The 25,235-nt window shown below is 44.0% G+C and overlaps 1 protein-coding gene across 8 annotated transcripts in view; it reads left to right on the top strand.

Annotated features, from left to right (window-relative positions):
* Positions 1–25,235, top strand: part of tbxas1 (thromboxane A synthase 1 (platelet)) — a 222,379-nt gene that overhangs the window by 120,704 nt on the left and 76,440 nt on the right. For all 8 annotated transcript variants that reach the window (XM_080190624.1, XM_080190625.1, XM_080190626.1 and 5 more), the window contains one exon: positions 24,321–24,409. In XM_080190624.1, coding sequence (XP_080046750.1) covers positions 24,321–24,409 — 89 coding nt within the window. The remainder of the gene's footprint in view (positions 1–24,320; positions 24,410–25,235) is intronic.

The following is a 25,235-nucleotide window of genomic DNA, read 5'->3' as shown; positions in this document are numbered from 1 at the left end:
TCCTCTGCCTTGCCCCTTCTTTTGCTGCATATTTCATGACCTACGGTCTAATCTTTGCCAATACTGACCAGAATATGAATAAAAGTGACTGTGCTGGTTTGTCTTCTGACCTTCTCCCACTTGGTGAGGGACTTACTCAATTTCATTCCGCACTTGCACCAATTTGAGACCAGAACTGAAATGCAAAAAGACCCTGTCAGACCATGTGCAGAAGAGCTAGTAGTTCTCAAAACTTCCTGCCTAAATTTCTTCGATGATCTAAATCATCAAGAAATGATAAACTGAGCATTTATCCCATTGTTGTTAGTGGACCATTGCTAACACTGCATTTTTGTATCTGACAAGAGACACTCAACTCTAAAGTTACCTAACACAATGCTCCAAAGCACTTCACAATGGCCAAAGTCATGATTAATGAAAAAGATTGTGAAAAGGTATTTAACAGAATGGAGTAAGGTGGGCCAGGGGATGAGGTGGGTAAGGATTTGGAATAAGAATCCCAATGTACGGGAATAACGTGGCAAAAGGCTGCACGGCCAAAGGTTTCACAGCAGATAACACACTCATAGTACATCAAAAGTTAGAGAGTCTCAGTAGCAGAGGGACCCACACACTCTCCTGAAATTCCACCCCCCCATCCCACTTCCAGCTCCCCAGAGCCAGGGATGCAGAAGTCTATAGATTAGTGGCAGCTATTTAATTTAGATTTCAGATAGATGCCCAACTCCCCCAGATGAGCTGCCCACTGTCCAGAACCTCAGCCACTCCCTCTGGCCTTCCTGCCTGTGTGTCCTGCTTGCCATCCTCAATTAACTGCTTCTGGTAAGACTGAGCAGAGGGCAATATCAAAAATGTTGGGGTTTGAATCCAGAAATGAAAAACTACGACAATAATATTCCATTGCTTGTCTCTTGTGCATTTGTCTTTAATTGCTCTACCATTTGCAGCTGTGTCTTTAGTTGCCTAGGCCCTAACACCTGGAATTCCATCCCTAAACCTCTTCATCTCCCTGTCACACTCTCATCCTTTAAGATGCACCCCAAAAACCTACATCTACGTTGTTATAACCTAGGAAGGCAAATGAATGTTGTTGTTTATTACAAGGGGAATGGAACATGAATGTAAGGAAGTTTTGCTACATTGTACATTGCATTGGTGAGATCACATCATGAGTACTATGTACAATTTGTTGTTCTTGTTTACGAAAGGAAAAAATGCATTAGGAACAGTTCAGAGAAGGTTCACCCAACTGATACCTAGGATAGGGGAACTATTTTCTACCTTAACTGCACTTTCCTACAGTATCCCCAGATCTTTTGGTAGCTTTATTATCTAGAAGACTATAGATCCCTTCTTAAACATACTCAATGACAGACTGCAGTGCCCTCAGGTGCAAAGAATTCCAAAGATTCGGCACCCACTGAATGAAGAAATTCCTCCACATCTCAATACTGAATGAATAAATTCGTCCTCATCTCAGTACTGAATGAAGAAATTCCTTCTCATCTCAGTACTAAAAGGCCTGCTTGTTATTTTGAGAATGTGTCCCCTGTTTCTGAAGTGCCCCCACCAAGGGGAAACATTCTTCCTTGTCAAGCCCTGTAAAAATTTCTTATGTTTCAATGAGATCACCTCTCAGTCTTCTCAACGCAAGAGAACATCTGTTTTCCTAGGACATCATCTCAGGCATTGATCTGGTATTACATTCTCTCTATTGCAAATATATCCTTCCTTAGTAAGGAGACCAAAACTACACAGCGGTACAGGTATGGTCTCACCAAAGTTTTGTACAATTACAACAAGCGAGTGTGGTTGTGGTTGTCACAGCTCCATATCCAAGACCAAACTATCTTCATCGATGACCAATATCCTTCCATCACATTGTCAGAAATGAGGAAGTTCACTGATGATTGTACTGAATACTCAGTACCATCTGTGACTCCTCAGACACATAAAACAGTCTGTGTCCACATGCAGCATTCAGGCTTTGACTGACAAATGGCAAGTAACATTCGTACCACACAAGTGTCAAGCAATCACCATCTCCAACAGGAGAGAATCTAATCATTGCCCATTGACATTCAGCGTCGCTGAGTTCCACACCATCAACATCCTGGGGGTTATCATCAGGCCAAAGTGAACTGGACTAGCCACATAAATACTGTGGAAACAAATGTAAGTCAGAGGGTGGGAATTTTGCAAAACATAATTTACCTCCTGATTCTGCACAGCATATTCACTATTTAAAAAACACAAGCAACTTAGCAAGGCTCCATCAACAGAATCTTGCAAACCCGCAACCTCTATCAATTCCCCAAACCACACACCATCCTAATTTGGAATTATATCCCTATTTCTCCACTCACTGAGTCCAAAGTTTTGGAACTTCCTTCCTAAGAACATGTATCTATATAAAGTGGATTGCAGTGATTTAAGAAGGCAGCTCGCTTCCACCATCTCAATGACAATTAGGCATGGGCAAATGCTGATCTTACCAGCAATGTTCACATCCCACGAAAGAAGTAAAATAAAACTATTTGAAGAAAAGCAGGAGAATTCTCTTTAGTGTCCTAACTAATATTTATTCCTCAACTAATGTCATTAATGCAGATGATCTGGTAATTATCAGTGCTGTTTTTGGGGTTGTGTTATGTGCAGTTTGACTATTTTTCAGTGTCTGTGAAGCGCTTTGGAATACCTGAGGTTGAAATCTGCTGAGGAAACTAAATTGATATTACAACTTTAGAAACCACACCCACATAGTGCCCATTGTTTGAATGTGTGACTTCTTAAACCTTTTACTCCATCTTCTTCACATTCACCTCCAACAACAGGCTCAAGCAGCTTACGGACATATTTGTCACTAAAACTGAGACAGTTCGATCAGCTGCCAATGTTGCATCCTTCCCTTCCACTAGTCCACTTAGCCAAATTCTCTTTAATGCTGCTTCCTGCTCTAGTCTGAACATGCATTGTTCTCTAGTTGCTCTCCTATTTCCCCTCATGCTCTCTTTGATCACATCTTGTCCTTATGATCCAATCCTCACTCCTATTCCTGTTAAACTGCTGATTATCCAACTTCCTCTCTTTGCCACTATGTTAGTCAATATTGCAAACCGTTTTCTCTAGTCAGGAATTGTTCCTCTCTCCTTTAAATCTACCTTCATCACCCCTTATGAAAACAACTCCTGACCTTGTAAATGATTGTCCATCTTCTCTTTCCTCTTCAAAATCCTTGAACATGTTATCACTTCTCAAATCCATCTTTCTCAGAAATCCTACTGTGTCGAAAGGGTTATTCATTTTCAAAGCCATAAATGACATCCTGTGTGACTGTGATAGTAAAAAGGTAATCTCCTTCCATCCATTTTCACCTATCTCCAGCCTTTTATATGGTTGACCAAACCATCCTCCATTGTCATTTAACTGGACAGGCCTACTTTCCCAATTCTTTTTAGTCTAATCACAGCTAGAGTATCATTTGCAGTAGTTTCTCTTCCTGGTCCTACATCATTATTTCTGACCCTCAAAGGATCTGTCCTTAGCCCTTTCCTATTTCTTATCTACATTCTGCCCCTCGGCAACATCATCTGAAGGCACAACATTAGGTTCCACATGTACACTGATGACCCCTAACTCCCACTTTACCACAATCTTTCTCGACTACTCCAGTTTTACTAAATTATCAGATTGTGTATCTTGCATTCAGAACTGGATGAGCAGAACTTTTCTCCAATTAAATATTGAGAACACTGAAGTCATTGGTTTCAGCCCCAAACAGACAGCTCCTTCCTTCTCCCTGGCAACAGTCTGAGATTAAGCCAATCTGTTCACAACCCTGATGAGAACATAAGAACATAAGAAATAGGAGCACGAGTAGGCCATCTAGCCCTTTGAGCCTGCCCCGCCATTCAGTAAGATCATGGCTGATCTGTCGTGTCTCAGTTCCACATTCCCGCCCTCTCCCCATAACCCTTAATCCCCTTGCCTATCAAAAACCTATCAACCCGCATCTTAAATATATTTAGCAAGGCAGCCTCTACCACTTCAACGGGCAGAGAGTTCCAGAGATTCACCACCCTTTGAGTGAAGAAGTTCCTCCTCAACTCCGTTCTAAACCGCCCCCCCTTTATCTTGAGGCTGTACCCTCTAGTCCTACTGTCTTTTCTGAGCGGGAAGAGCCTCTCCACCTCTATCCTATCCATCCCATTCATCATCTTATATGTCTCAATGAGATCGCTCCTCATTCTTCTAAACTCTAACGAGTACAAGCCTAGTTTATTCAGCCTCTCCTCATAGTTCAGTCCCCTCAACTCCGGTATCAGCCTAGTAAACCTCCTCTGCACTCCCTCCAAGGCCAAAATATCCTTGCGTAAGTGCGGCGACCAAAACTGCACACAGTACTCCAGCTGCGGCCTCACCAGTGCCCTGTACAGTTGCAGCAAGACCTCCCTACTTTTATATTCAATCCCCCTCGCTATGAAGGCCAGCATCCCATTAGCCTTCCTGACCACCTGCTGCACCTGCAGGCTGGGTTTTTGCGACTCATGCACAAGGACCCTGAGGTCCCTCTGCACCGTCGCATGCTGCAGTTTTTCGCCACGTAAGTAATAGTCCTTCCTACCATTATTCCTACCAAAGTGGACAACTTCACACTTGCCAACATTAAATTCCATTTGCCAGTTCCTGGCCCATTCGCCCAGCCTATCTAGATCCTTCTGCAGACTTTCCACACCCTCCGCACAATTTGCCGTTCCACCAATCTTGGTGTCATCAGCAAATTTCGACACCATACACTCAGTTCCCTCCTCCAGATCATCTATATAAATGGTAAATAGCTGAGGCCCCAGCACCGACCCTTGGGGCACTCCACTAGTCACCAACCGCCAATCCGAATAGCACCCATTGACCCCCACTCTCTGCCTCCTATTTGACAGCCAATCCCCTATCCACGCTAACACCCTACCCCCAACTCCATGCCCCCTGATGCCATCCTGCCATATTTGATTCCAAGATCAGCTTCCAGTCGCAAGTTTGTGCCATCTCTAAGACTGCCTATTTCCATCTCTGGAACATTGCCTGACTCTGCCCTTGCTCAGTTCATCTGTTGTTGCAACCCTCATCAATGCCTTTGTTACTTCTCAACTCGATTATTCCAATGCATTATTGGTTAGTCTCTCACAGTCTACCCTCCATAAACTTAACATTTCAATATCTGAGATGTCACAAATGGTGCTGAATATTGTGCAGTCATCAGCAAACATCTCCATTTCAGACCTTATGATGGAAGGAACGACATTGATGAAGCAGCTGAAGATTGTTGAGCCTAGGACACTATGCTGTGGAATTCATATATGTACAGAACAAAGTGTTATTGCACTTTTTTGACTAAAGAGAACAGAAGACAAGTCACCAATAGATCAATGTAGCTTTGGTCTTGTTCTTCAGAATGAGTTTATGAATGGGAAAATGAGAAGGCTGAGGAACCTTCCATTATTATTTGAGACTCATTCCTGCCCATGACCTCAAAATAAAGTGCTTTCCTGTTTCCCTCAGCCTTTCTTTCCTCCTGTGATCATTATGAATTTGTATCTGATATTTGGTACCACATAACCACCATTCCCTCATTCATCTCATATTCCGATCTGCCCTTTCCACCTTCAGTGCTGTCCTGTGTAATGGACCTTGAATTACTGACTGACCTCCTCAATAAGAGAGAAAAAAAACTGATTTTGAAGTATTTATGGAAAGGTGTCAGGATATTATGCATTTGTTGGAAGATTTTGAATACAAGTTATACAAGTAATGATGGAACATATCCTGTCTCAGTTTATACCAATTAGCAAAACTAGCACTTGCCAAGTGCCTTGGAAGATGTAGGTTTGAGGCGATCAATGTTATTGGTAACAGTATGTTTGAGAATTTAAAGAATCTACTCGAGTCTGTCTGACAAAGATGTTTGGAAATAATAAATGACTCAAAAGAGGGGTGCACTGGATTCTGATGACAAGCAAATTGCATCATGAATTCAGTTCAACTTTTAATTCTAGTTACTTAATGTTATTGTGTTGCATTCAGTATATCCTAGTAATGCAACCTGATTATTGGGAAAGGGCAACCTGCAATGACAGCTTGGTGATGTGCAGCTTCTGATTTACAGGTAATCCATGTAATACCTTCTGTAATGTAGAGAGTAGACTGCACAATACATTGTTCTGATAATACTCAGCCTTTCTATAGGGGAGTAAGTAAAGACAAGGTGGCATTTTTTTCATACAGGAGCTCTCAGATCCTCAGGATGTCTCAAACCAATGAGCTACTTTGACGGTTATGCCATTGTTGTTTTGTAGGCTAACATGGCAGCCAATTTGTGCGCAGCAAGGTTGCACAAGTAGTGACCAGATTTAGTTTAACCGTTTTGGTTGATGACTAAAGGTTGGCAAAATACAAGCAAAACTTCTCCAATGTATATTAGATAATACTGTGAAATATTTTTATGCTTCCACAGGGAAGTGGACAGGCCTTGCTTTAATGTGTTTAAAAAAGGGGGTAGGCAAAAAACAGGTAACTGTAGGCCAGTTAGCTTAACTTCTATAGTAGGGAAAATGCTTGAATCTATCATCAAGGAAGAAATAGTGAGATATCTGGATATAAATTGTCCCATTGGGAAGTTGCAGCCTGGGCCGATGAAGGGCGGGTCATGTTTAATTAATTTACGGGAATACTTTGAGAACATTACGTACATTGTGGACAGTGGGGAACCTGTGGATGTGGTGTATCTGAATTTCCAGAAGGCATTTGACAAGTTGCCACAGCAAAGGCTGCTGCGTAAGATAAAGGTACACAGTGTAATGGGTAATGTAATAGCACGTGTAGAAGATTGGTTAATGAACAGAAAGCAAAGAATGGGGGTAAATGGGTGCTTTTCTGGTTGGTGATCAGTGACTAGTGGTGTGCGTCAGGGATCAATGTTGGGACTGCAATTGTTTACAATGTACATAAATGATTTGGAATTGGGGACTAAGTGTCAAAATTCGCAGGTAACACTAAGATGAGTGGCAGAGCAAAGTGTGCCAAGGACACTGAAAGTCTGCAAAGTGGTATAGATAATCTAAGTGAGTGGGCAAGGGTCTGGCAGATGGAGTACAATGTTGGTAAATGTGAGGTCATCCATTTTGGTAGGAATAACAGCAAAATGGACTATTATTTAAATGGTAAAACTTTGCAGCATGCTGCTTTGCAGAGGTACCTGGGTGTACTTGTGCATGAATCACAAAAAGTTGGTTTTCAGGTGCAGCAGGTAATTAAGAAGGTAAAGGGAATTTTGTCCTTCATTGCGAGAGGGATGGAGTTTAGAAACAGGGAGATTATGTTGCAGCTGTATCAGGTACTGGTGAGGCCACACCTGGAGTACCATGTACCTAGAAGAATAAGGGAGACCTTATAGAAACATATAAGATTATGAAGGTAATAGATAAGATAGAAATAGGGACATTGTTTCCTCTGGCAGGTGAAACTGGAACTAGGGGGCATGGCTTCAAAACAAGGGGGAGCAGATTTAGGACTGATTTGAGGACGAACTTCTTACCCAAATGGTTGTGAACCCGTGGAATTTCCTGCCCAGTGAAGCAGTTGAGGCTACCTCATTGAATGTTTTTAAGGCAGGGATAAATAAATTTTTGAACAGTAAAGAAATTAAAGGTTATGATGAGCAGGAGGGTAGGTGGAACTGAGTCCATGAAAAGATCAGCCATGATCTTATTGAATGGCGGAGCAGGCTCGCGGGATCAAGTGGCCTACTCCTGCTCCTCATAATTATGTTCTTATATTCTTATGAGAAACAATACCTATGGCAGTGCAGCACTCCCCTAATATGGAACCAATTGGTCAGCATGGATTTTTGCTCAAGTCCCGCAGTGGGACTTGGACCCCAACCTTCTGACTTTGGGTGTAACATTGTTACAATTGAGCCAAGATTTTGTTTTAAGATCTCTTTGATAATGCATTATATGGAAGGAATTGGTATTTTAGCTATACATAAACTCTAAGATATGTCAGATTTCTGCAAAAAAACCCCTAGCTTACCATACAACCATAGAAAGTTCACAGCGCAGAAAGAGGCTATTTAGCCCATCATTGTCAAAAAAGAGGAAAAAAGACTAACCACACATTTTATTCTCATTTTCCAGCACATGATCTATAGCTTTGCAACTGACAGCACTAAAGGTGCAGGTCTAGTACCTTTTTAAATACCATTTCAGCCTCAACCCCCAATTTAGGCAGTGAATTCCAGATGCCCATCACCCTCTTGTGAAAAGATTTTTCCTCCTGTCCTCTCCAATCCTTCTACCAATCACCTTAAATCTACCTTCTGGTAATTGATCCCTCAGCTAGGGGAAAGCGATCTTTCCTGTGTAGCTTATCTGGGTCCCTCATAATTTTGTGCACCTCAATTGATCACCCTTCAGCCTCCTCTATTCTAAGGAAAACAACCCTAGCCTAGCTTTATAAATGAGAAAACAATGATGGAACTGATTTTCCTGCTGATTCCAACAAAAACCAGGTTATCAACTAATTTTTCATTTAGTCTCCTCTTATCCTGTGCATTCAAAATGTAGAAAAGTCAGTGATTGCTAAATAAAACAGTCAGTTTCACAAGTAGGTGCCATTCTTTTAACACCCTATTCCAGAGCCTGGTATTTTGTCACAATATTTCAATGACTACTTCATCAATGGGTTTCAGGAAGGTCAATAAAGATTGACATAGCACAGAAAATGGGTAGTTGACCTTTGAAGATGCTATTCAGTTACTTCCACTCCCCTGTGCTTTACTCATCTGTGGAGATGAGTTCTCCAAGATGGCCTTCATGACACACGACAACACAGAACCTCTGAGCAGAAATTGATAGCCAAGTTCTGCACATATGAGGACGGCCTCATCCGGGATCTTGGGTTTATGTCACACTATCTGTAACCCTCAAGACTTGCCTGGACTTGCAAAATCTCACTAACTGTCCTGGCTGGAGACAATACACATCTCTTTAATCTGTGCTTTACCCTCTCTCCACTCACATTGTCAGTACCTTTAAGACTTGATTACCTGTAAAGTCGCGAATTCCAAACAATATTTTGTAAATTAAGTTTGTGTCTTTATATGCCCTGTTTGTGAACAGAACTCCCACTTATCTGATGAAGGAGCCGAGCTCCAAAACCTTGTGGCTTGTGCTGCCAAATAAACCTGTTGGACTTTAACTGGTGTTGTGAGACTTCTTACAGTATTTACTCATCTTCCAGCATATTTTATCCAATCCCCATTTGAAAGCTACTGTTGAATCAACTTCCAATACCCTTTCAGCCGATGTCTTCCATATTGTCACAACTCTGCATAAAAAAATCTCTGATTCTTTTGTGAATCATCCGCTTATTGACTTTCTGCCACTGGGAACAGTTTCCCATTATTTAGGGTGGGATTATCCCAAAAAAGACTTGGACTCGTCTTCTCCCAAGACAAAACTAAGTGCCAACATGTGGGAAAACAGGAGTATTTCCCACCTGTTGTTTGGGCGTACTTACCAGAATGAATCTTCAACGCCCGGGACATTGCACACTGCCTCAACATGATTCCCTCTGGTAAGTAGGGGACGGGACCTATACCCGCCCAAGAGGCTGGCAACATAGTGCTGAGCCAATCACTGCACAGGTGTCGATCTGTCAGTACGGAGATTGGTGCACGTGCACTGGCCCTCCATTGCCAGCCTCCCGCTGATCCCCAAGGAATCTTGCACTAGATCACTGATCTGCCTCACAATGCCCTGATCGCTGGCCTTCCAGACCCACACACCCCCCCGATTGCTGGCCTACTGGACCTCCTTGGGCCAGCTCTGACCCTTTCCCTCCCCCCCTCTCCCCCTCCCCCTCCCCCTCCCTTGGCCAATACCGATTGCCTCCTCCCTCCCTCTCCCACTGATTCCAATTGCGGAGTGGCAGTGAGCACTTCCTCCTCCCCCGGTATACTCTGCCCTCCTCAGACCCTGCCCCCTTAGCACTGCCCAGTAGGCAGTGCCTGCACCCTCCTAGGAAGACCTCAATGGCCTCTGTTCCCGCTAGTGGGGAGCATTCATAAACTGCTTCCCACTAGAATAAAATGGCAGGGATGGGGGCAGAGGGTGTGGGCGAAGTGATGCTAGCGGGCAAAGAGAATAGCGTACCAGGCCCCCTTGCGTGGAGCTGATTGCATTTAAAAAAAAAACTGGCCAGTCGTGAATCTCACTAAATGTCACTAAAACCCCATAACAGTGAGTAAACTGGAATGATTCACACCAGCCTGTCTGGTACGCACATTTAATCATTTTTTGGGAGAGGGGTGAGTTGTGCACCGCTTCTGGGAAGGGAGGGGAGGGGTGGGGCTTATACATGGTGGTGAACCCAGCTGCAAAGCGATTGGGTGCCATTATGAAAGGGCGCCCCAATCTCTTTGTGCACTAGAGGATCCCTTCCCTTCCTCCACAGATATTGGGAACCCCCCTCCCCCCCGACACACCCTCCTCATCATAAATTGCCAACATCAGGGCTTTAGGGCCGTCCTAATGAGACCTTCTTCATGACTCTGTCATGCCCTACCACTTCACAACCAGCACTTCCTAGCCCTCTCCATCATAGTCCTCACGTCATGACCTCCACTCAGGCCCTACCCCCTTGGCATTGCCCTGGCTCAGGGCAGTGCCAGTGTGCCAGGTTGACACTGCCAGATGGGTATTACCCATGTCCCTCACCACCGAGATGTAATAATAATGTCTGTGCCACAGGTCAGGCCATCAATCAGGTTTCCGCTCATGGAGGCTAGTAGTGTTTGTCGGTGGGATTGCACTGCTCCCGAGGTTCGGGAGAATCTGGCGGGAATGGGCTAAGTATATTTAAATGCTACTTTAAATATGCTAATTGGCCTCATGCTCTTTCTGGATGAGGTTTGGTTTGCACCAGTAACAAGGAGCTAGGAGATTGCAAATTTCGCGCTAGGAGCAAAACCCATTTTTAAGCCTGAACACAATTTTCTGCGATTGGCGCGATCTGTGCCAGGTGCAGCGAAGCTGGAAAATTGCTCCTTATTTTGGGTCCATCAGATGTTCCTTTAACTTTAAGATAGAAGCAAATTACTCCGGTGCTCTGGTGAAGAGTCATCTGGACTCAAAACGTTAATTCTGTTCTCTCTCCACAGATGCTGTCAGACCAGTTGAGATTTAGCAGCATTTTCTGCTTTTGTACCTTTAACCTTCTCTGCTTTGAGAACAAACACAATTTCCAGTCTCTCTAATTGGGGCCCTTCATCATTTCTAATAAATCTAATGAGTCTACGCCTCCTCTAGAACCTTGCCATCTTTTGAACATACAAATAGGTGGTGAAGTAGGCCATTTGGCCCTTTGATTCTACTCCACCATGCAATAAGATCAAGGCTGATGTGTTTGTTGTTTTGAATTCCATCTACCCCCAATAACTTTCGATTTCTTTACCTAACAAAAATCTGCCTACCTCCACCTAAAAATATTCAGTGACCCTATTTGCACTGCCACCTGAGATAGGGAGTTCCAAAGTTGTGCAACTCTCTGAGAATTCTTTTTCTCATTGGCAGGATTTTTTGTGCTTTCCGCAGAGTTATGCAGTGGTGGAGACAGTTCTCCATTGGTCACTGGCAGAATCGTCTGGTCCCGCTGCTGTCAATGAGATTTCCTGTTGCTTGCCTTCCTCGTCGTCGGGAAACCCATGGCTGGATATCATGTTGGCGGGACCAGAAGATGCCACCACCAGACATTGCCAGAATTGCCAGAAAATTACGCTCCTTGTCTCCATCCTAAAAAAGCAATCCCTAGTTTTCAAATAGTTCCCCCTAGTTCTGACTCACCCACAAGAGGGAAACATCATTTCCACATCCACTTTGTCAAGACTGTTCAGGATCTTATGTACTTCAATCAAGTTACTCTTCTAAACTCCAGTGGAAACAAGCCCAGTCTGTTCAACTTTCCTGAAGTGCCTGCCCAAAATTAACCACAAGGTTTATTTTTGTGCTCTCTTTTATAAAACCAAGGATCCTGAATGCTTTTTGACATGTTTTTCAACCTGCCATTCAAAGGCTTGAGTCTTTGCAGCCGTAGGTCTCTCAAGATTGGATTTCCAGTTGCCCTTGGGGCTGGTGAGGGGTGCGGACACAATTTCAAAATTGCATTTCCAAAAACCATGTCTGGATCTTGGTGCCTCTAAATGCTTGCCCATTTTCAAAGTGAGGGCAGGTGAACCCACTTGCCTCCAATTAGTACCATTCAGCAGCTTGTTAATGGGCCAGGGAGAGCGAGAGCAGAATTTTCAATTTGGGAACCTGCAAATCCCAACAGTCGAGTGTAGGTTCGGGGAAGTGAAATTCTTTTTATAGGGTAGAAGATGTCAGGTTCTAGGGGGTCTTGCACATTATCTCTAATTTAGGCTTATGAACGTCTTTATGCTATGGGCCTCTAAGGTGTTTCCTGTTTTGTTCACGGTTAGTGATAGAGTCCATTGTGGGATAATGCTCACTGCCACTATTTCAGCACCGAGCTCACCTCTGACCCAATTAGAATGTTTATTTTTTAAAATGGCACCACTGGAGCAGCACAGATGCAGCTTGGAGTTGAGATGCAGAAATTAACAAGGGATTGGGTTCCTGACCTTGATTTGACCCCCTTCAAAACTGTAATATTTAGTTTATTTTCTCTTCACTTTTCGTAGCAAATGAATCACTTCACACTTTTCCTGCCACAACCTGCTGGAGTTTGCCACTATCCTTCTCTCTGACTACCAAGTATCTTGTCATCTGTAAACTTTGAAATGATTCCCTACAGTACAACACAGAATAATTCATATTTATCTATATAGCACCCTTAAAGCAATAAAATGTCCAAACGCATTTCACTGGAACATTGTAAAACTAAGTTTAACACAAGCTAAAATTTAAGGAGTGCCTTAAAGAAAAAAGGAGGTAATAAGCTGGGCAGGTTTAGTAAGGAATTAATGAGCGAATGGCTGAGGAAGATGAAATCATGACTATCACTGGTGGAGTGATTAAAATCAGGGATGCACAAGAGGCCAGAATTAACAAGTGCCTTAGTTTCAAAGTGCTGCGGGGCTGGAGGAGATTACAAAGATTGAGAGGATTACGGTCATGGAGGGATTCAAAAATATGGATGGGAATTTTAAAATCAAGGTGTAGCTTGACGAGAAGCCAATGTAAATCAGCAAGTACAGGAATGATAGATGAATGTGATATGCTGGGACACACCCAAACCCAGGTCATTCATATAAAAATGATCCCAACCCTGATTCCTAGGGGACACCACTGCACATTCTTTCCTATCTGAGAAACAATCATTTGCTATGACTGCTTCAAACGTTCAGTCAATTTCATATTCACACTGACACTTCCCTTCCTATTAGATTTTACAAACAAATCTATTATGTGGGACTTTATTAAGTACCTTTTTAAAGTCTATATACATAGCAACTAAACTCACTTCATTAACTCTTCCCTCTATCTCATGAAAGAACTCAGGATAATCAAACAGGATTTGGCATTAACAAATCCATGTTGGTTTACATTTATTAACCCACATTTTTCTAAGTACCAATCAATTTTGTCCTGGATTGTTATATCTCTTGGTTTTCCCTTATTTGCCAGGTTTATTCCTGTCTGCAATTTTGAACGGGGTGTAACATTTGCAACCCTCGAAACCTCTGATACCACTCACATAGCTAAGAATGATTGGAATACTGTGGCCAGTGCTTTAATCATTTCCACTTTTACTTGCCTCAGCAAGCTAGGATGCACCCTTCTTTAGTTATTTTTAAACCCCCTGCAGTTAGGGTGGCACAATGACACACAGTGGTTAGCACTGCTACCTCACAGTGTGAGGGATTTGGGTTCAATTCTAGCCTTGGGTGACTGTGTAGAGTTTGCATGCTCTCACCTCGTCTGTGTGGGTTTCCTCTGGGTGCTCCGGTTTCCTCTCTCAGTCCAAAGATATGCAGGTTAGGTTGGTTGGCCATGCTAAAGTACCCCTTAGCATCAGAGGGATTAGTAGGATAAATACGTGCGTTTACAGGGATAGGGCATAGGTGGGATTATTGTGGTGCAAGTTTGAAGGGCCGAATAGCTCCCTTTTGCACTGTAAGGCTTCTATGAATTTGTCTTCTACCAGCTTCATGACAGCTAGATTGGCAACACTCTCTTCTTTACTGAAGGCTGTCTCAAAGTTCTCATTGAGTACCTTGGAAATGCCCGCTGCCCCCACAAGAATATCCTCTTACTCACTGGTAGCCTACACCTCCTTTGATAAGGAAGTGTATCAATGAATGTAGTACAATCTGTTTGGACAATATGTCTGTCATTGTTAAATAGTTCACAGTATGTGCACACACTTCCTTTGACTACCCTATTACTACTTATATGTTTAGAAAGTACTTTTTTAGAAGTTTGCTTATATGTTACCTATTTATTTATTTTCATGCATTTATTTTGACCCTGGTCTTTATTTCTGGTGCAAGCCAGTGCCATTAAGAATTGCAGCATGCAGCCTGCACTGTCATGAGATTGAATGCCTGCACACCTTAGATTAAATCTATGAGAGTCAAGCGCATGGTTAATGCCACAAAGGTTGGTAGATTTGCGGATAGCGATGAGGACCATCAGAGGATACAGCAGGATATAGACCATTTGGAGACTTGGGTGGAGAGATGGCGGATGGAGTTTAATCCGGATAAATGTAAGGTAGTGGTTTTGGAGGGTCTAATACAGATAGGAAATATACAGTAAATGGCAGAACCCTTAAGAATATTGATAGGCAAAGGGATCTGGGTGTACAGGTACACAGGTCACTGAAAGTGGCAATGCAGGTGGAGAAGGTAGTCAAGAAGTCATATGGCATGCTTGACTTCATCGGCCGAGACATTGAGTTTAAAAATTGGCAAGTCATGTTGCAGCTTTATAGAACCTTAGTTAGGCCGCACTTGGAATATGTGTTCAATTCTGGTCGCCACACTACCAGAAGGATGTGGAGGCTTTGGAGAGGATACAGAAAAGATTTACCAGGGTGTTGCCTGGTATGGAGGGCATTAGCAATGAGGAGAGGTTGAAGAAACTTGGTTTGTTCTCACTGGAACAACAGAGGTTGAGGGCCAACCTGATAGAAGTCTACAAGATTATGAGAGGCATGGACCGAGTGGATAATCAGAAGTTTTATTCCAGGGTGGAAGAATCAATTACTAGGAGGCATAGGTTTAAGATGCAAGGGGCAAGGTTTAAAGGAAATGTACGAGGCAAATTTTTTTTTACACAGAGATTGGAGGGTGCCTGGAACTCGTTGCCGGGGAAGGTAGTGGATGACTTTTAAGGGGCGTCTTGACAAGTACATGAATAGGATGGGAATAAAGGATATGGTTCCCAGAAGGGTAGGGGGTTTTGGTTAAGACAGGCAGCATGGTCGCTGCAGGCTTGGAGGGCTGAAGGGCCTGTTCCTGTGCTGTAATTTTCTTTGTTTTTTTCTGTCCGTTGATGAGATACCTCCAGATATTGGAGCAGTAGTGTAACCAGAAACTGCTTCTCAACAGAGAGGCTATCATAGATCTTTGTGGCATAATGACAGACACGCTGAGCTCTATTGGCATTGGTGGTCATGCAATTCTAGTGCCAGTGAAGGTTACTATGACCCTTAATTTCAGTGAGTCCGTTAATTCATTGGCTCACTTAGCACATATTTGGCATCTCCCAATCAGTTGCATATTATTGCACTGAGGAGGTGAGTGATGCCTTCATTGGGAGGGCCAGCAAATACATACACTATTAAACAAATCCAGCAGTCAGTCTTGGAAAGCCAGAGGATTCAGCTTCACCTCTGGATTCTGCATCATCTCTGGATTCCTAGTCATCAAAACTCCCACAGCCATTGGTGTTTGTTAACCAGAAGGAATTCCATTCCATCAATATGCAGTTGAATTGTTATCTAATCCCAGCAGATGCTGCAGGTGTAGTCTTGGTGTCTTGGTACCTGGAAGCCGCTATGACAGCATATATTGGACAGTCCCACGTGTCACAGCTTTTCATTCCCTGCTGCCTTCAAGTGCTACATATTAATGAAATGGCTACTAACTCCAATCAAAAACCTGAGAAAGGAGGAAGGAAAGAAATACAACACCAGCCATGTGACAACCTGAGCCACAATCCTGCAGACACAGGTCTCTTGAGTATGAGATCGTTCCAGTGGGGTAGAAAGGGCCTTGGGATTGGAGTGGCCTGCTGTGCTTTGAGCCACCTGGCACTGAGGGAGCTGAGGGGGAGTAGTGTGGAGTAGAGGTAGGGGGAAATGCCCTGATAGTATTCCAGATTAAGTCTTAAGAACATAAGAAATAGGAGCAGGAGTCAGCCATCTAGCCCTTTGAGCCTGCCCCACCATTCAATAAGATCATGGCTGATCTGAAGTGGCTCAGTTCCACTTTCCCGCTTTCTCCCCATAACCCTTAATTCCCTTGCCTACCAAAACTTATCTACCTATGTCTTAAATATACTTAGCAAGGTAGCCTCCACCACTTCAACGGGCAGAGAATTCCAGAGATTCACCACCCTTTGAGTGAAGAAGTTCCTCTTCAACTCCATTCTAGACTGTCCCCCATTATCTTGAGGCTGTGCCCTCTAGTCCTGCTGTCCTTTCTGAGTGGGAAGAATCTCTCCACCTCTACCCTATCCATCCCCTTCATCATCTTATACGTCTCTATAAGATCCCCCGTCATCCTTCTAAACTCCAACGAGTACAAGCCCGGTCTATTCAGTGTCTCTTCATAGTTCAATCCCCTCATCTCTGGTATCAGCCTAGTGAACCTCCTCTGCACTCTCTCCAAGGCCAAAATATCCTTGCGCAAGTGCGGCGACCAAAACTGCACACAGTACTCCAGCTGCGGCCTCACCAATGCCCTGTACAGTTGCAGCAAGACCTCCCTGCTTTTATATTCAATCCCCCTCGCTATAAAGGCCAGCATCCCATTCGCCTGCAGGCTGGGTTTTTGCGACTCATGCACAAGGACCCCGAGGTCCCTCTGCACCGTAGCATGCTGCAGCTTTTCGCCCTTTAAATAGTAATCCCTCCTACTATTATTCCTGCCAAAGCGGATAACCTCACACTTGCTAACATTGTACTCCATCTGCCAGGTCCTCGCCTACTCGCTTAGCCTATCTAGATCCCTCTGCAGACTTTCCACACCCTCCGCACAATTTGCTTTTCCACTTATCTTTGTGTCATCAGCAAATTTCGACACCCTACACTCAGCCCCCTCCTCAAGATCATCTATATAAATGGTAAATAGCTGAGGCCCCAGCACCGATCCCTGGGGCACTCCACTAGTCACCAACCGCCAATCCGAATAGCACCCATTGACACCTACTCTCTGCCTCCTATTAGACAGCCAATCCTCTATCCACGCTAACACCTTACCCCCAACTCCATGCCCCCTAACCTTCTGAAGCAACCTTTTGTGCGGCACCTTATCAAACGCCTTCTGAAAATCAAGAAACACCACATCCACCGGTTCCCTCCTGTCCACCGCACTGGTCACATCCTCATAGAATTCCAATAAATTCATCAGACACGACTTCCCCTTCACGAATCCGTGCTGCATCTGCTCTATCAAACAATTCTTCTCAAGGTGCCTCGCTATTTCTTCTTTGATTACGGATTCAAGCATTTTTCCTACAACAGACGTTAAACTAACTGGCCTATAATTCCCTGCCTTTTGCCTGCTACCCTTTTTAAACAGCAGTGTAACATTAGCCATTTTCCAATCTTCCGGCACTTCCCCGGAATCCAGCGAGGTTTGGAAAATAATCACTAAGGCATCTACTATCACTTCTGCCGTTTCCTTTAGAACCCTGGGATGCATTCCATCCGGTCCTGGGGACTTGTCTACCATCAGTCCCACTAGTCGATCGAGCACTACCTCTCCAGTTACAGTGATCACATTCAGGCCGTCAACTCCTACCATCCTTCTATCTTTAATACCCGGCAAACTGTTCGCGTCCTCCTCCGTCAAGACCGAGGCAAAAAACTTATTTAAGGCCTCAGCCATTTCCTCATCCCCCACCACTAAATCCCCCCTCTCATCCTCTAAGGGTCCAACATTCACCCTAGCCAGCCTCCTCCTCTTTATATATTTATAAGAACTCTTACTATCCTTTTTTATATTTAATGCTAGTTTAGCTTCATAGTCTATCCTTCCTTTCTTTATCATCTTCTTCGGCAATCTTTGTTGATTTTTAAACCTCTCCCAATCTTCCAATCTTCTACTCAAAGCTGGTGGACTTTTGCTGACATCAAAACTCCAAGGCCTCCCATTCTGATTGTCAGGGAACATGGCTAGCTGCCAGTAAGCAACATGTTGGCTGGAAGTCTTGAAGGAGAAACTCTGAGGCAGGTATGGAGGGGCTGAAATAACATGCGATCATAATGACCCTTTAAAGATGGCAGCAGTACTTCTGACTGCATCAACTGATGATATGGCTGCTGCCTTAGTCCCTACCTCTAACTGATGAAGAGTCAGCCACCCTGCCTGCTGATGATTCATTTGCCATCCAGCACAAGATTCTGCCAAGAATGAGGATCAGAGGACAAGTATCAGCACCACCCATTTCCAGTCCCACTTTCATTTCCCACTGATTCATGTAAATTTTTGGCCATGCACACTGAACTAATTTTAATCTGCCTTGGACTTTCCTCCTATTTTAGAAATAATCTTGATTTCTGTTGTTTATTTCTCCAATTCCTCTGTGCGTCTTGAGTGTCGTCTCCGATGCTTTATTCTGTTAATCCTTTCCATGCCAAATCAGTTTAAACCCTCCCTGTCATATTTTCCCAACTTGCTAAATAGGTGGAGGAGAGATAGGTGTCATTAGTGTATGTCATTAGTGTACGGGTGCAAAATGACCCCATCTGAAGAAACCTCTACCTCTGCACTGGGTAAGCCAGGTAGCATTGGTGGAAAGTAACAAATTTAATGGGTGAAATTTTGCCACAAAGTATTACCTTGGGCAAAGTATTATCTTGGGCACGAAAAGTGAAGGGTATCCTATTGGTTGTGCTCTTGGTTTTTCCCATTATATTTTAAACAGTCAAAATTAGTGAAGGGGCGGGTCCCACAATGTCATGCTGGCAGGGCAGACTCTGAATGAGCCGTCCCTGCCAGCAATCAGAGTACAGGAATGAGATAGAGAATCTGGTGAACTGGTGCGGAAACAATAATCTCTCCCTCAATGTCAACAAAACGAATGAGATTGTCATTGACTTCAGGAAGCGTAAAGGAGAACATGTCCTTGTCCACATCAATAGGGACAAAGTAGAAAGGGTCGAGAGCTTCAAGTTTTTAGGTGCCCAGATCACCAACAACCTGTCCTCGTCCCCCCATGTCTACACTATAGTGAAGAAAGCCCACCAACACTTCTACTTTCTCAGAAGACTAAGGAAATTTGGCATGTCAGCTATGGCTCTCACCAACTTTTACAGATGCACCATAGAAAGCATTCTTCCTGGTTGTACCAAGCTTTGTATGACTGCTGCTGTGCCCAAAACCACAGGGAACTACAAAAGGTCGTAAATGTAGCCCAATTCATCATGCAAACCAGCCTTCCATCCATTGACTCTGTCTACACTTCCTGCTGCATGAGCAAAGCAGCCAACATAATTAAGACCCCACACATCCCAGACATTCTCTCTTCCACCTTCTTCCTTCGGGAAAAAGGTACGAAAGTCTGAGGTCACGTACCAACCAACTCAAAAACAACTTCTTGCCTGCTGATGTCAGATTTTTGAATGGATTTACCTTGCATTAAGCTGATCTTTCTCTACACCCTAGCTATGACCCTCTCTTCTTTCTCTATGAATGGTATGCTTGGTCTGTATAGCACACAAGAAACAGTACTTTTCACTGTATGTTAATATATGTGACAATAAGAAATCAAATTACATCAACTTTTGTTTCTGAAATAAAAATGGAACCACCACCATGGAACACCCAGCACCTCCCCCACAGAAACCCGTGACATCCATTCCCCCAAAGAAAGAATGTTTCTGATGGTGGGGGAGTCCAGAACTAGAAGTCAACATTTGAGGATAAGGGGTCAACCCTTAGGACTGAGGTAAGGAGAAATTTCTTCACCCAGCGAGTGGTGAATCTGTAGTGGAGGTCAAAGCACTGTGTGATTTCAAGAACGAATTAGATATAGCTTTTTGGCTAAAGGGAGCAAGGTATATGGAGCTGGGGGGGAGATCAGGAATTTGAATTTTTGATCAACCATGATTATAATGAATGGCAGAGATTTCTATGTATGTTTCCATGAAACAAATAGGATAGCCAACTCAATAGGCTCCATCATCCGTCAGACCATGGACTGAAAAGAAAAGACCAGAGTGAGCTACAAGGGTTTATGAGAGAATCCCACACCTTATCTCTCATTCCTCAGGGACTACCATGCAATCTCAGCACGCTCGGTAGATGCCTCAACACCATCCCTCACATCCTCCTGTCTATGACACTACAGCTATATCTCTATTTTGGTCCCTTCTGACGGATGCAGGGTGTGGACCCACCAGGATCTCAGTGGCACCAATGCTCACATTGCCCCAAACCACCGCCCCCCAAACATCACAACAGCAGGCAGTTGTGACCTGTGTTTGCATCCTAACAGGGAGCCTTGCCAATGCACCTGTCATGACCTCGATTGGGGTGCGTAATTGTAGATATCACCATCATGCCTTGCATAGGGGGCACATCATTGTTATCTGTTTCACATTGCAGCTTTTCTGGGAATGTCAGCTCAATGCCTGGGACATTGGCTTGCAAAGGGTTAAAAGTTGGCCTGCACTAAATGACAGTGCTTTTTGGCTGCACATCATTTAATGGCATAATCACGACGTGGAAATGTCGGTGTTGGATATAGTAAGAAGTCTCACAACATCAGATTTGATTTGATTTTGATTTGATTCATTGTTGTCACATGTATTAGCATACAGTGAAAAGTATTGTTTCTTACACGCTATATAGACAAAGCATACCAGATATAGAGAAGGAAAGGAGAAAGTACAGAATGTAGTGTTAACAGCCATAGCTAGCGTGGAGAAAAAAATTGACAATGCAAGGTAGACCCATTCAAAAGACTGATGGCAGCAGGGAAGAAGCTGTTTTTGAGTCAGTTGGTATGTGACCTCAGACTTTTGTATCTTTTTCCTAGCGGAAAAGAGGATGTCTGGGGTGCATGGGGTCCTTAATTATGTTAGCTGCTTTGCCAAAGCAGCAGGAAGTGTAGACAGAGTCAGTGGACGGAAGGTTGGTTTGCATGATGGATTGGGCTACATTCATAACCTTTTGTAGCTCCTTGCAGTCTTGGACAGAGCAGGAGTCATACCAAGCTGTAATACAACCAAAAAGAAGGCTTTCTATGGTGCATCTGTAAAAGTCGGTGAGAGTCGTAGCTGACATGCCAAATTTCCTTAGCCTTCTGAGAAACTAGAGACAGGTTAAAGTCCAACAGGTTTGTTGCAATGACAAGCTTTCGGAGTGCTGCTCCTTCATCAGGTGATTGGAGAGGTAGGTTCACGAATACAACATATATAGACGGAGACATGATTGCAAGATAATGGTTGGAATGTGAGTCTTCACAGGTAATCAGGTCTTTACAGGTACAGACAATGTGAGTAGAGAGAGGGATAGTCACATGTTAAAGAGATGTGAATTGTCTTCAGCTAGGACAGTTAGTAGGATTTTGCAAGCCCAGGCCAAATGGTGGGGGTTTACATGCAGTGTGACATGACCCATCCTCATGCACGTGGACCTTTGCTATCAATTTCTGAACGGCAATTCTGTGTTGTCTCTGCAGGAGTGTTCCCTTCCTGTTGGGGAATATTTCAGCAGTCAAGGGCATTCAGCCTCCGATCTTCGGGTAAGCATTCTCCAAAGTGGCCTTCAAGACACGACAACGCAGAATCGCCAAGCTGAAATTGATAGCTGAGTTCCGCACGCTTAAGGGCGGTCTCAACCCAGGATCTTGGGCTCATGTCGCACTACACATATCCCCCATTAGGCCTGGGCTTGCAAAATCCTATTAAATCCTGGCTTGAGACAATTCATACCTGTTTAATCTGTGATTATCCCTCTGTCCACTCGCATCATCTGTACCTGTCTCTGTCTATATGTGCCACGTTTGTGAACCCACCTGTCCACTCACCTGATGAAGGAGCAGCGCTCTGAAAGTTTGTGATACTAAATAAATCTGTTGGACTTTAACCAGGTGTTGTGAGACTTCTTACTGTGCCATAATCACAAGTGAGGGAAGGCTAGGTGTCCTGTTCAGCCAGGTGTCTTCCTCTTGTGGCAGAAAAGGCGCAGCTGAATTGTGAGAGGCTAGCAATTTGGAGTGATAGTGATAGCACTGAAGCCTCACAACACCAGGGATGCAGGTTCAATTCCAGCCTTGGGTGGAATATGCACATTCTCCCTGTGTCTGTGTGGGTTTCCCTCGGGTGCTCCAGTTTTCTCCCACATTCCAAAGATGTGCAGGTTAAGTGGATTGGCTGTGCTAAATTGACCCTTAGTGTCCCAAGATGTATTAATTGGGGGATTAGTGAGGTAAATGCATTGGGTCACAGGGGTAGGACAGGAGGCAGGCTGGATAAGATGGTCCCTCGGAGAATCGGTGCAGATGCAATCGGCCAAATGTTCTCCTTCTGCAGTGTAGGGATTCAGTGAATTAGCACGTACAGTGCATACCTAAAAAGCATCCAGTTTGTCCCAGATCACAAGAGGTGCAGAGTTGAGCAGTTTTCAATGATCCACTGAGATCTACCAATACACATAAGCACCCCGAACAACTGGTTTGGGACTTTGGGCAGCTTCTCCCCTTTGCCTGAATGTGGGTTCCAATCACGCTGCAGTCATCCTCCTCCAAATGTGAGGCCCTTCAGCTGCATGAGGGGAGATGCAGCCCATTCCTGATTCTCCTACTGTGCCCTGTCAACCTGACCTCCCCTGGGACCCACCCAGGTAATCTGTCACCCCCAGTGCTGAGCCTCTTGTTTTCAAACCCTTCTACATTCTGGCCAGCACCCACTAAGGAAGAGCACCCTCTCAGCTGCAATATGGACAGGAACCCAGGAGGGAGATTATGGGAAGCACTGCCTGCATATCAGTCTTCATAGACTCTTAAAGCAAGGGGGAGGCTTGAAATGAAGGGAAGGTAAGGTCTGTAAGTGACCCTCTGGAACGCTCCCCCTGATATGGTAATTCGGGGGCCTCTCCCACTTCCAAGTTGTCCCCCACATCCTCTTCAATGCCCCTACTGCAGTAAATGCTCTGGAGATTGATGGCTGCCTGAGCGCTCACCTCCGAACTCCCCCTCAGAGGTGAGGGCACCAGGTTCACGCTTATGTAGAACTGTTGTAAATGGCAACCCACTGAATATCCAGTGAAGGGAGAAGTCCTGGAGAGAATGCTCACTAATGACATGCTAATGCATTAAAATGAGCTTCCTGGGGTCCCATGGTGTGTTTCACGTTACTCTGCTGGCAAGGAGACTGTTGGTTCAGAACTTGAAACTCTCTGGCACATATCACGCTTTCCAAGTCTCTCTGGATTTTGAGTGGATTCCATCATTCTCATGGACGGAGAGCATGGGCTCAAGATTGCTCCAATACATCTTTCCTTGAATAAGGAAATCTGTACACAGTACTCTAAATATGGCCTCACTCGTGTTTTGTACAGTTGTAACAACATTTTTTTGCTTATAGACTTTTAGAAGTGAGAGCCAGCATGAGAAGGGAGATTAATGTCTCATTTGAGGGAGAGTACCTTCAGCAGTGCAGCACTCCATCAAAACTGCACTGAAGTATCAGCTTGGATTATGTGCTGAAGTCTCTGTTGTGGAGCAGAACCGTTCCCCTGAAAATGGAGGGTTTGGAGTTACACTGCAACATTCCAATTACACTGAGCAGTGCTGGTGTGATGGAGGTTGGCTCGGTTTTTACACTGTTGATGTTTCCCTTGTGGTTCTTCGTGAAATAAATAAAATTGTAACAGTGAAAAGAAAAAAAGTAGTCCAGGAGCGTATTAAGAGAAAGTAAGATTCCAGAGAGCTTTAAGCTTGGGTTCTCTATTTATTGCAGGAATCATTGGTGCTTTCTTGCATATTTGATTTCAGTTCCAAACTACAGATATAATTTATGTATCAATAGATATTCTCCCATAATTGTATAAGCTATTTTCCTTTCAGATGTGTCCATTAATTAATGAGGCTGCTGACATGCTGATGGAAAATCTGAAGACACATGCAGACTCTGGCAAGGGTTTTGACATCCACCGGTAAGCAGCAGGCATCAAATAATACTGTTGGCTGTGCATCTCTAAAGGTTGGGTGTTAAATATAGTCCTGCTGAAGGTACTCAAGCTTGTTCTGTCATGAGCAAGCAGCCATTCTCTCAGAAAACCTGCATTGTCCCACTTTATTTGCAAACAAAAACTAATTACGAAAATAAATCGATAAAGATTCAAGGCAAATGGGTGCATTTTCTGCAGATTTGCTTGATTACCTTAAGGATGTAGAAGAAATTTGCATAATATGTCAAATAAATTGCACAATTATGCAGTAAATTTCCTCCTCCTACGATGCCTCCTAAACCGCGACTTACACCACATGCTGGTTGCAGGTGTGTGAAAATGCTACAAGTTCAAATCATGTACCATCTCAAATTGGAAATATATTCCTCATTGTCACTAGGTCACAATCCCAAAACTCTGTCTTTAGCAGCACGACATGAACTGCTGTGGGTCCAAGAAGACAGCTCACCACCACCTTTTCAAGGGCAATCAGGGATGCACAATAAATCCTGGTCTGGCCAACGATGCCTGTATTCCAAAAATGAATAATGTAAAGGAACTGAATCTATGATAGACCATGCACTGTGAGCAACTTCATACTCAGAATTCCCCAAGATTCATGCTGAGAACATCAGGTGGGCAGCATGGTGATGCAGTGGTTAACACTGTGTTCTTACAAGGATAGAGGGTTTGATTCCTGGCTTGGGTCACTGTCTGTGCGGAGTCTGCAATGGTTTCCTCCAGGTGCTCCGGATTCTTCCCACAGTCTGGTTAGGTGCATTGGCCATGCTAAATTCTCCCCCAGTGTACC

This window comes from Carcharhinus amblyrhynchos, chromosome 6, assembly GCF_965287045.1.
Source record: "Carcharhinus amblyrhynchos chromosome 6, sCarAmb.v2.hapA, whole genome shotgun sequence".
NCBI lineage: Eukaryota > Metazoa > Chordata > Chondrichthyes > Carcharhiniformes > Carcharhinidae > Carcharhinus > Carcharhinus amblyrhynchos.
The sequence above is the reverse complement of the archived record's forward strand: the minus strand, read 5'-3'. Positions and strand labels throughout refer to the sequence as shown.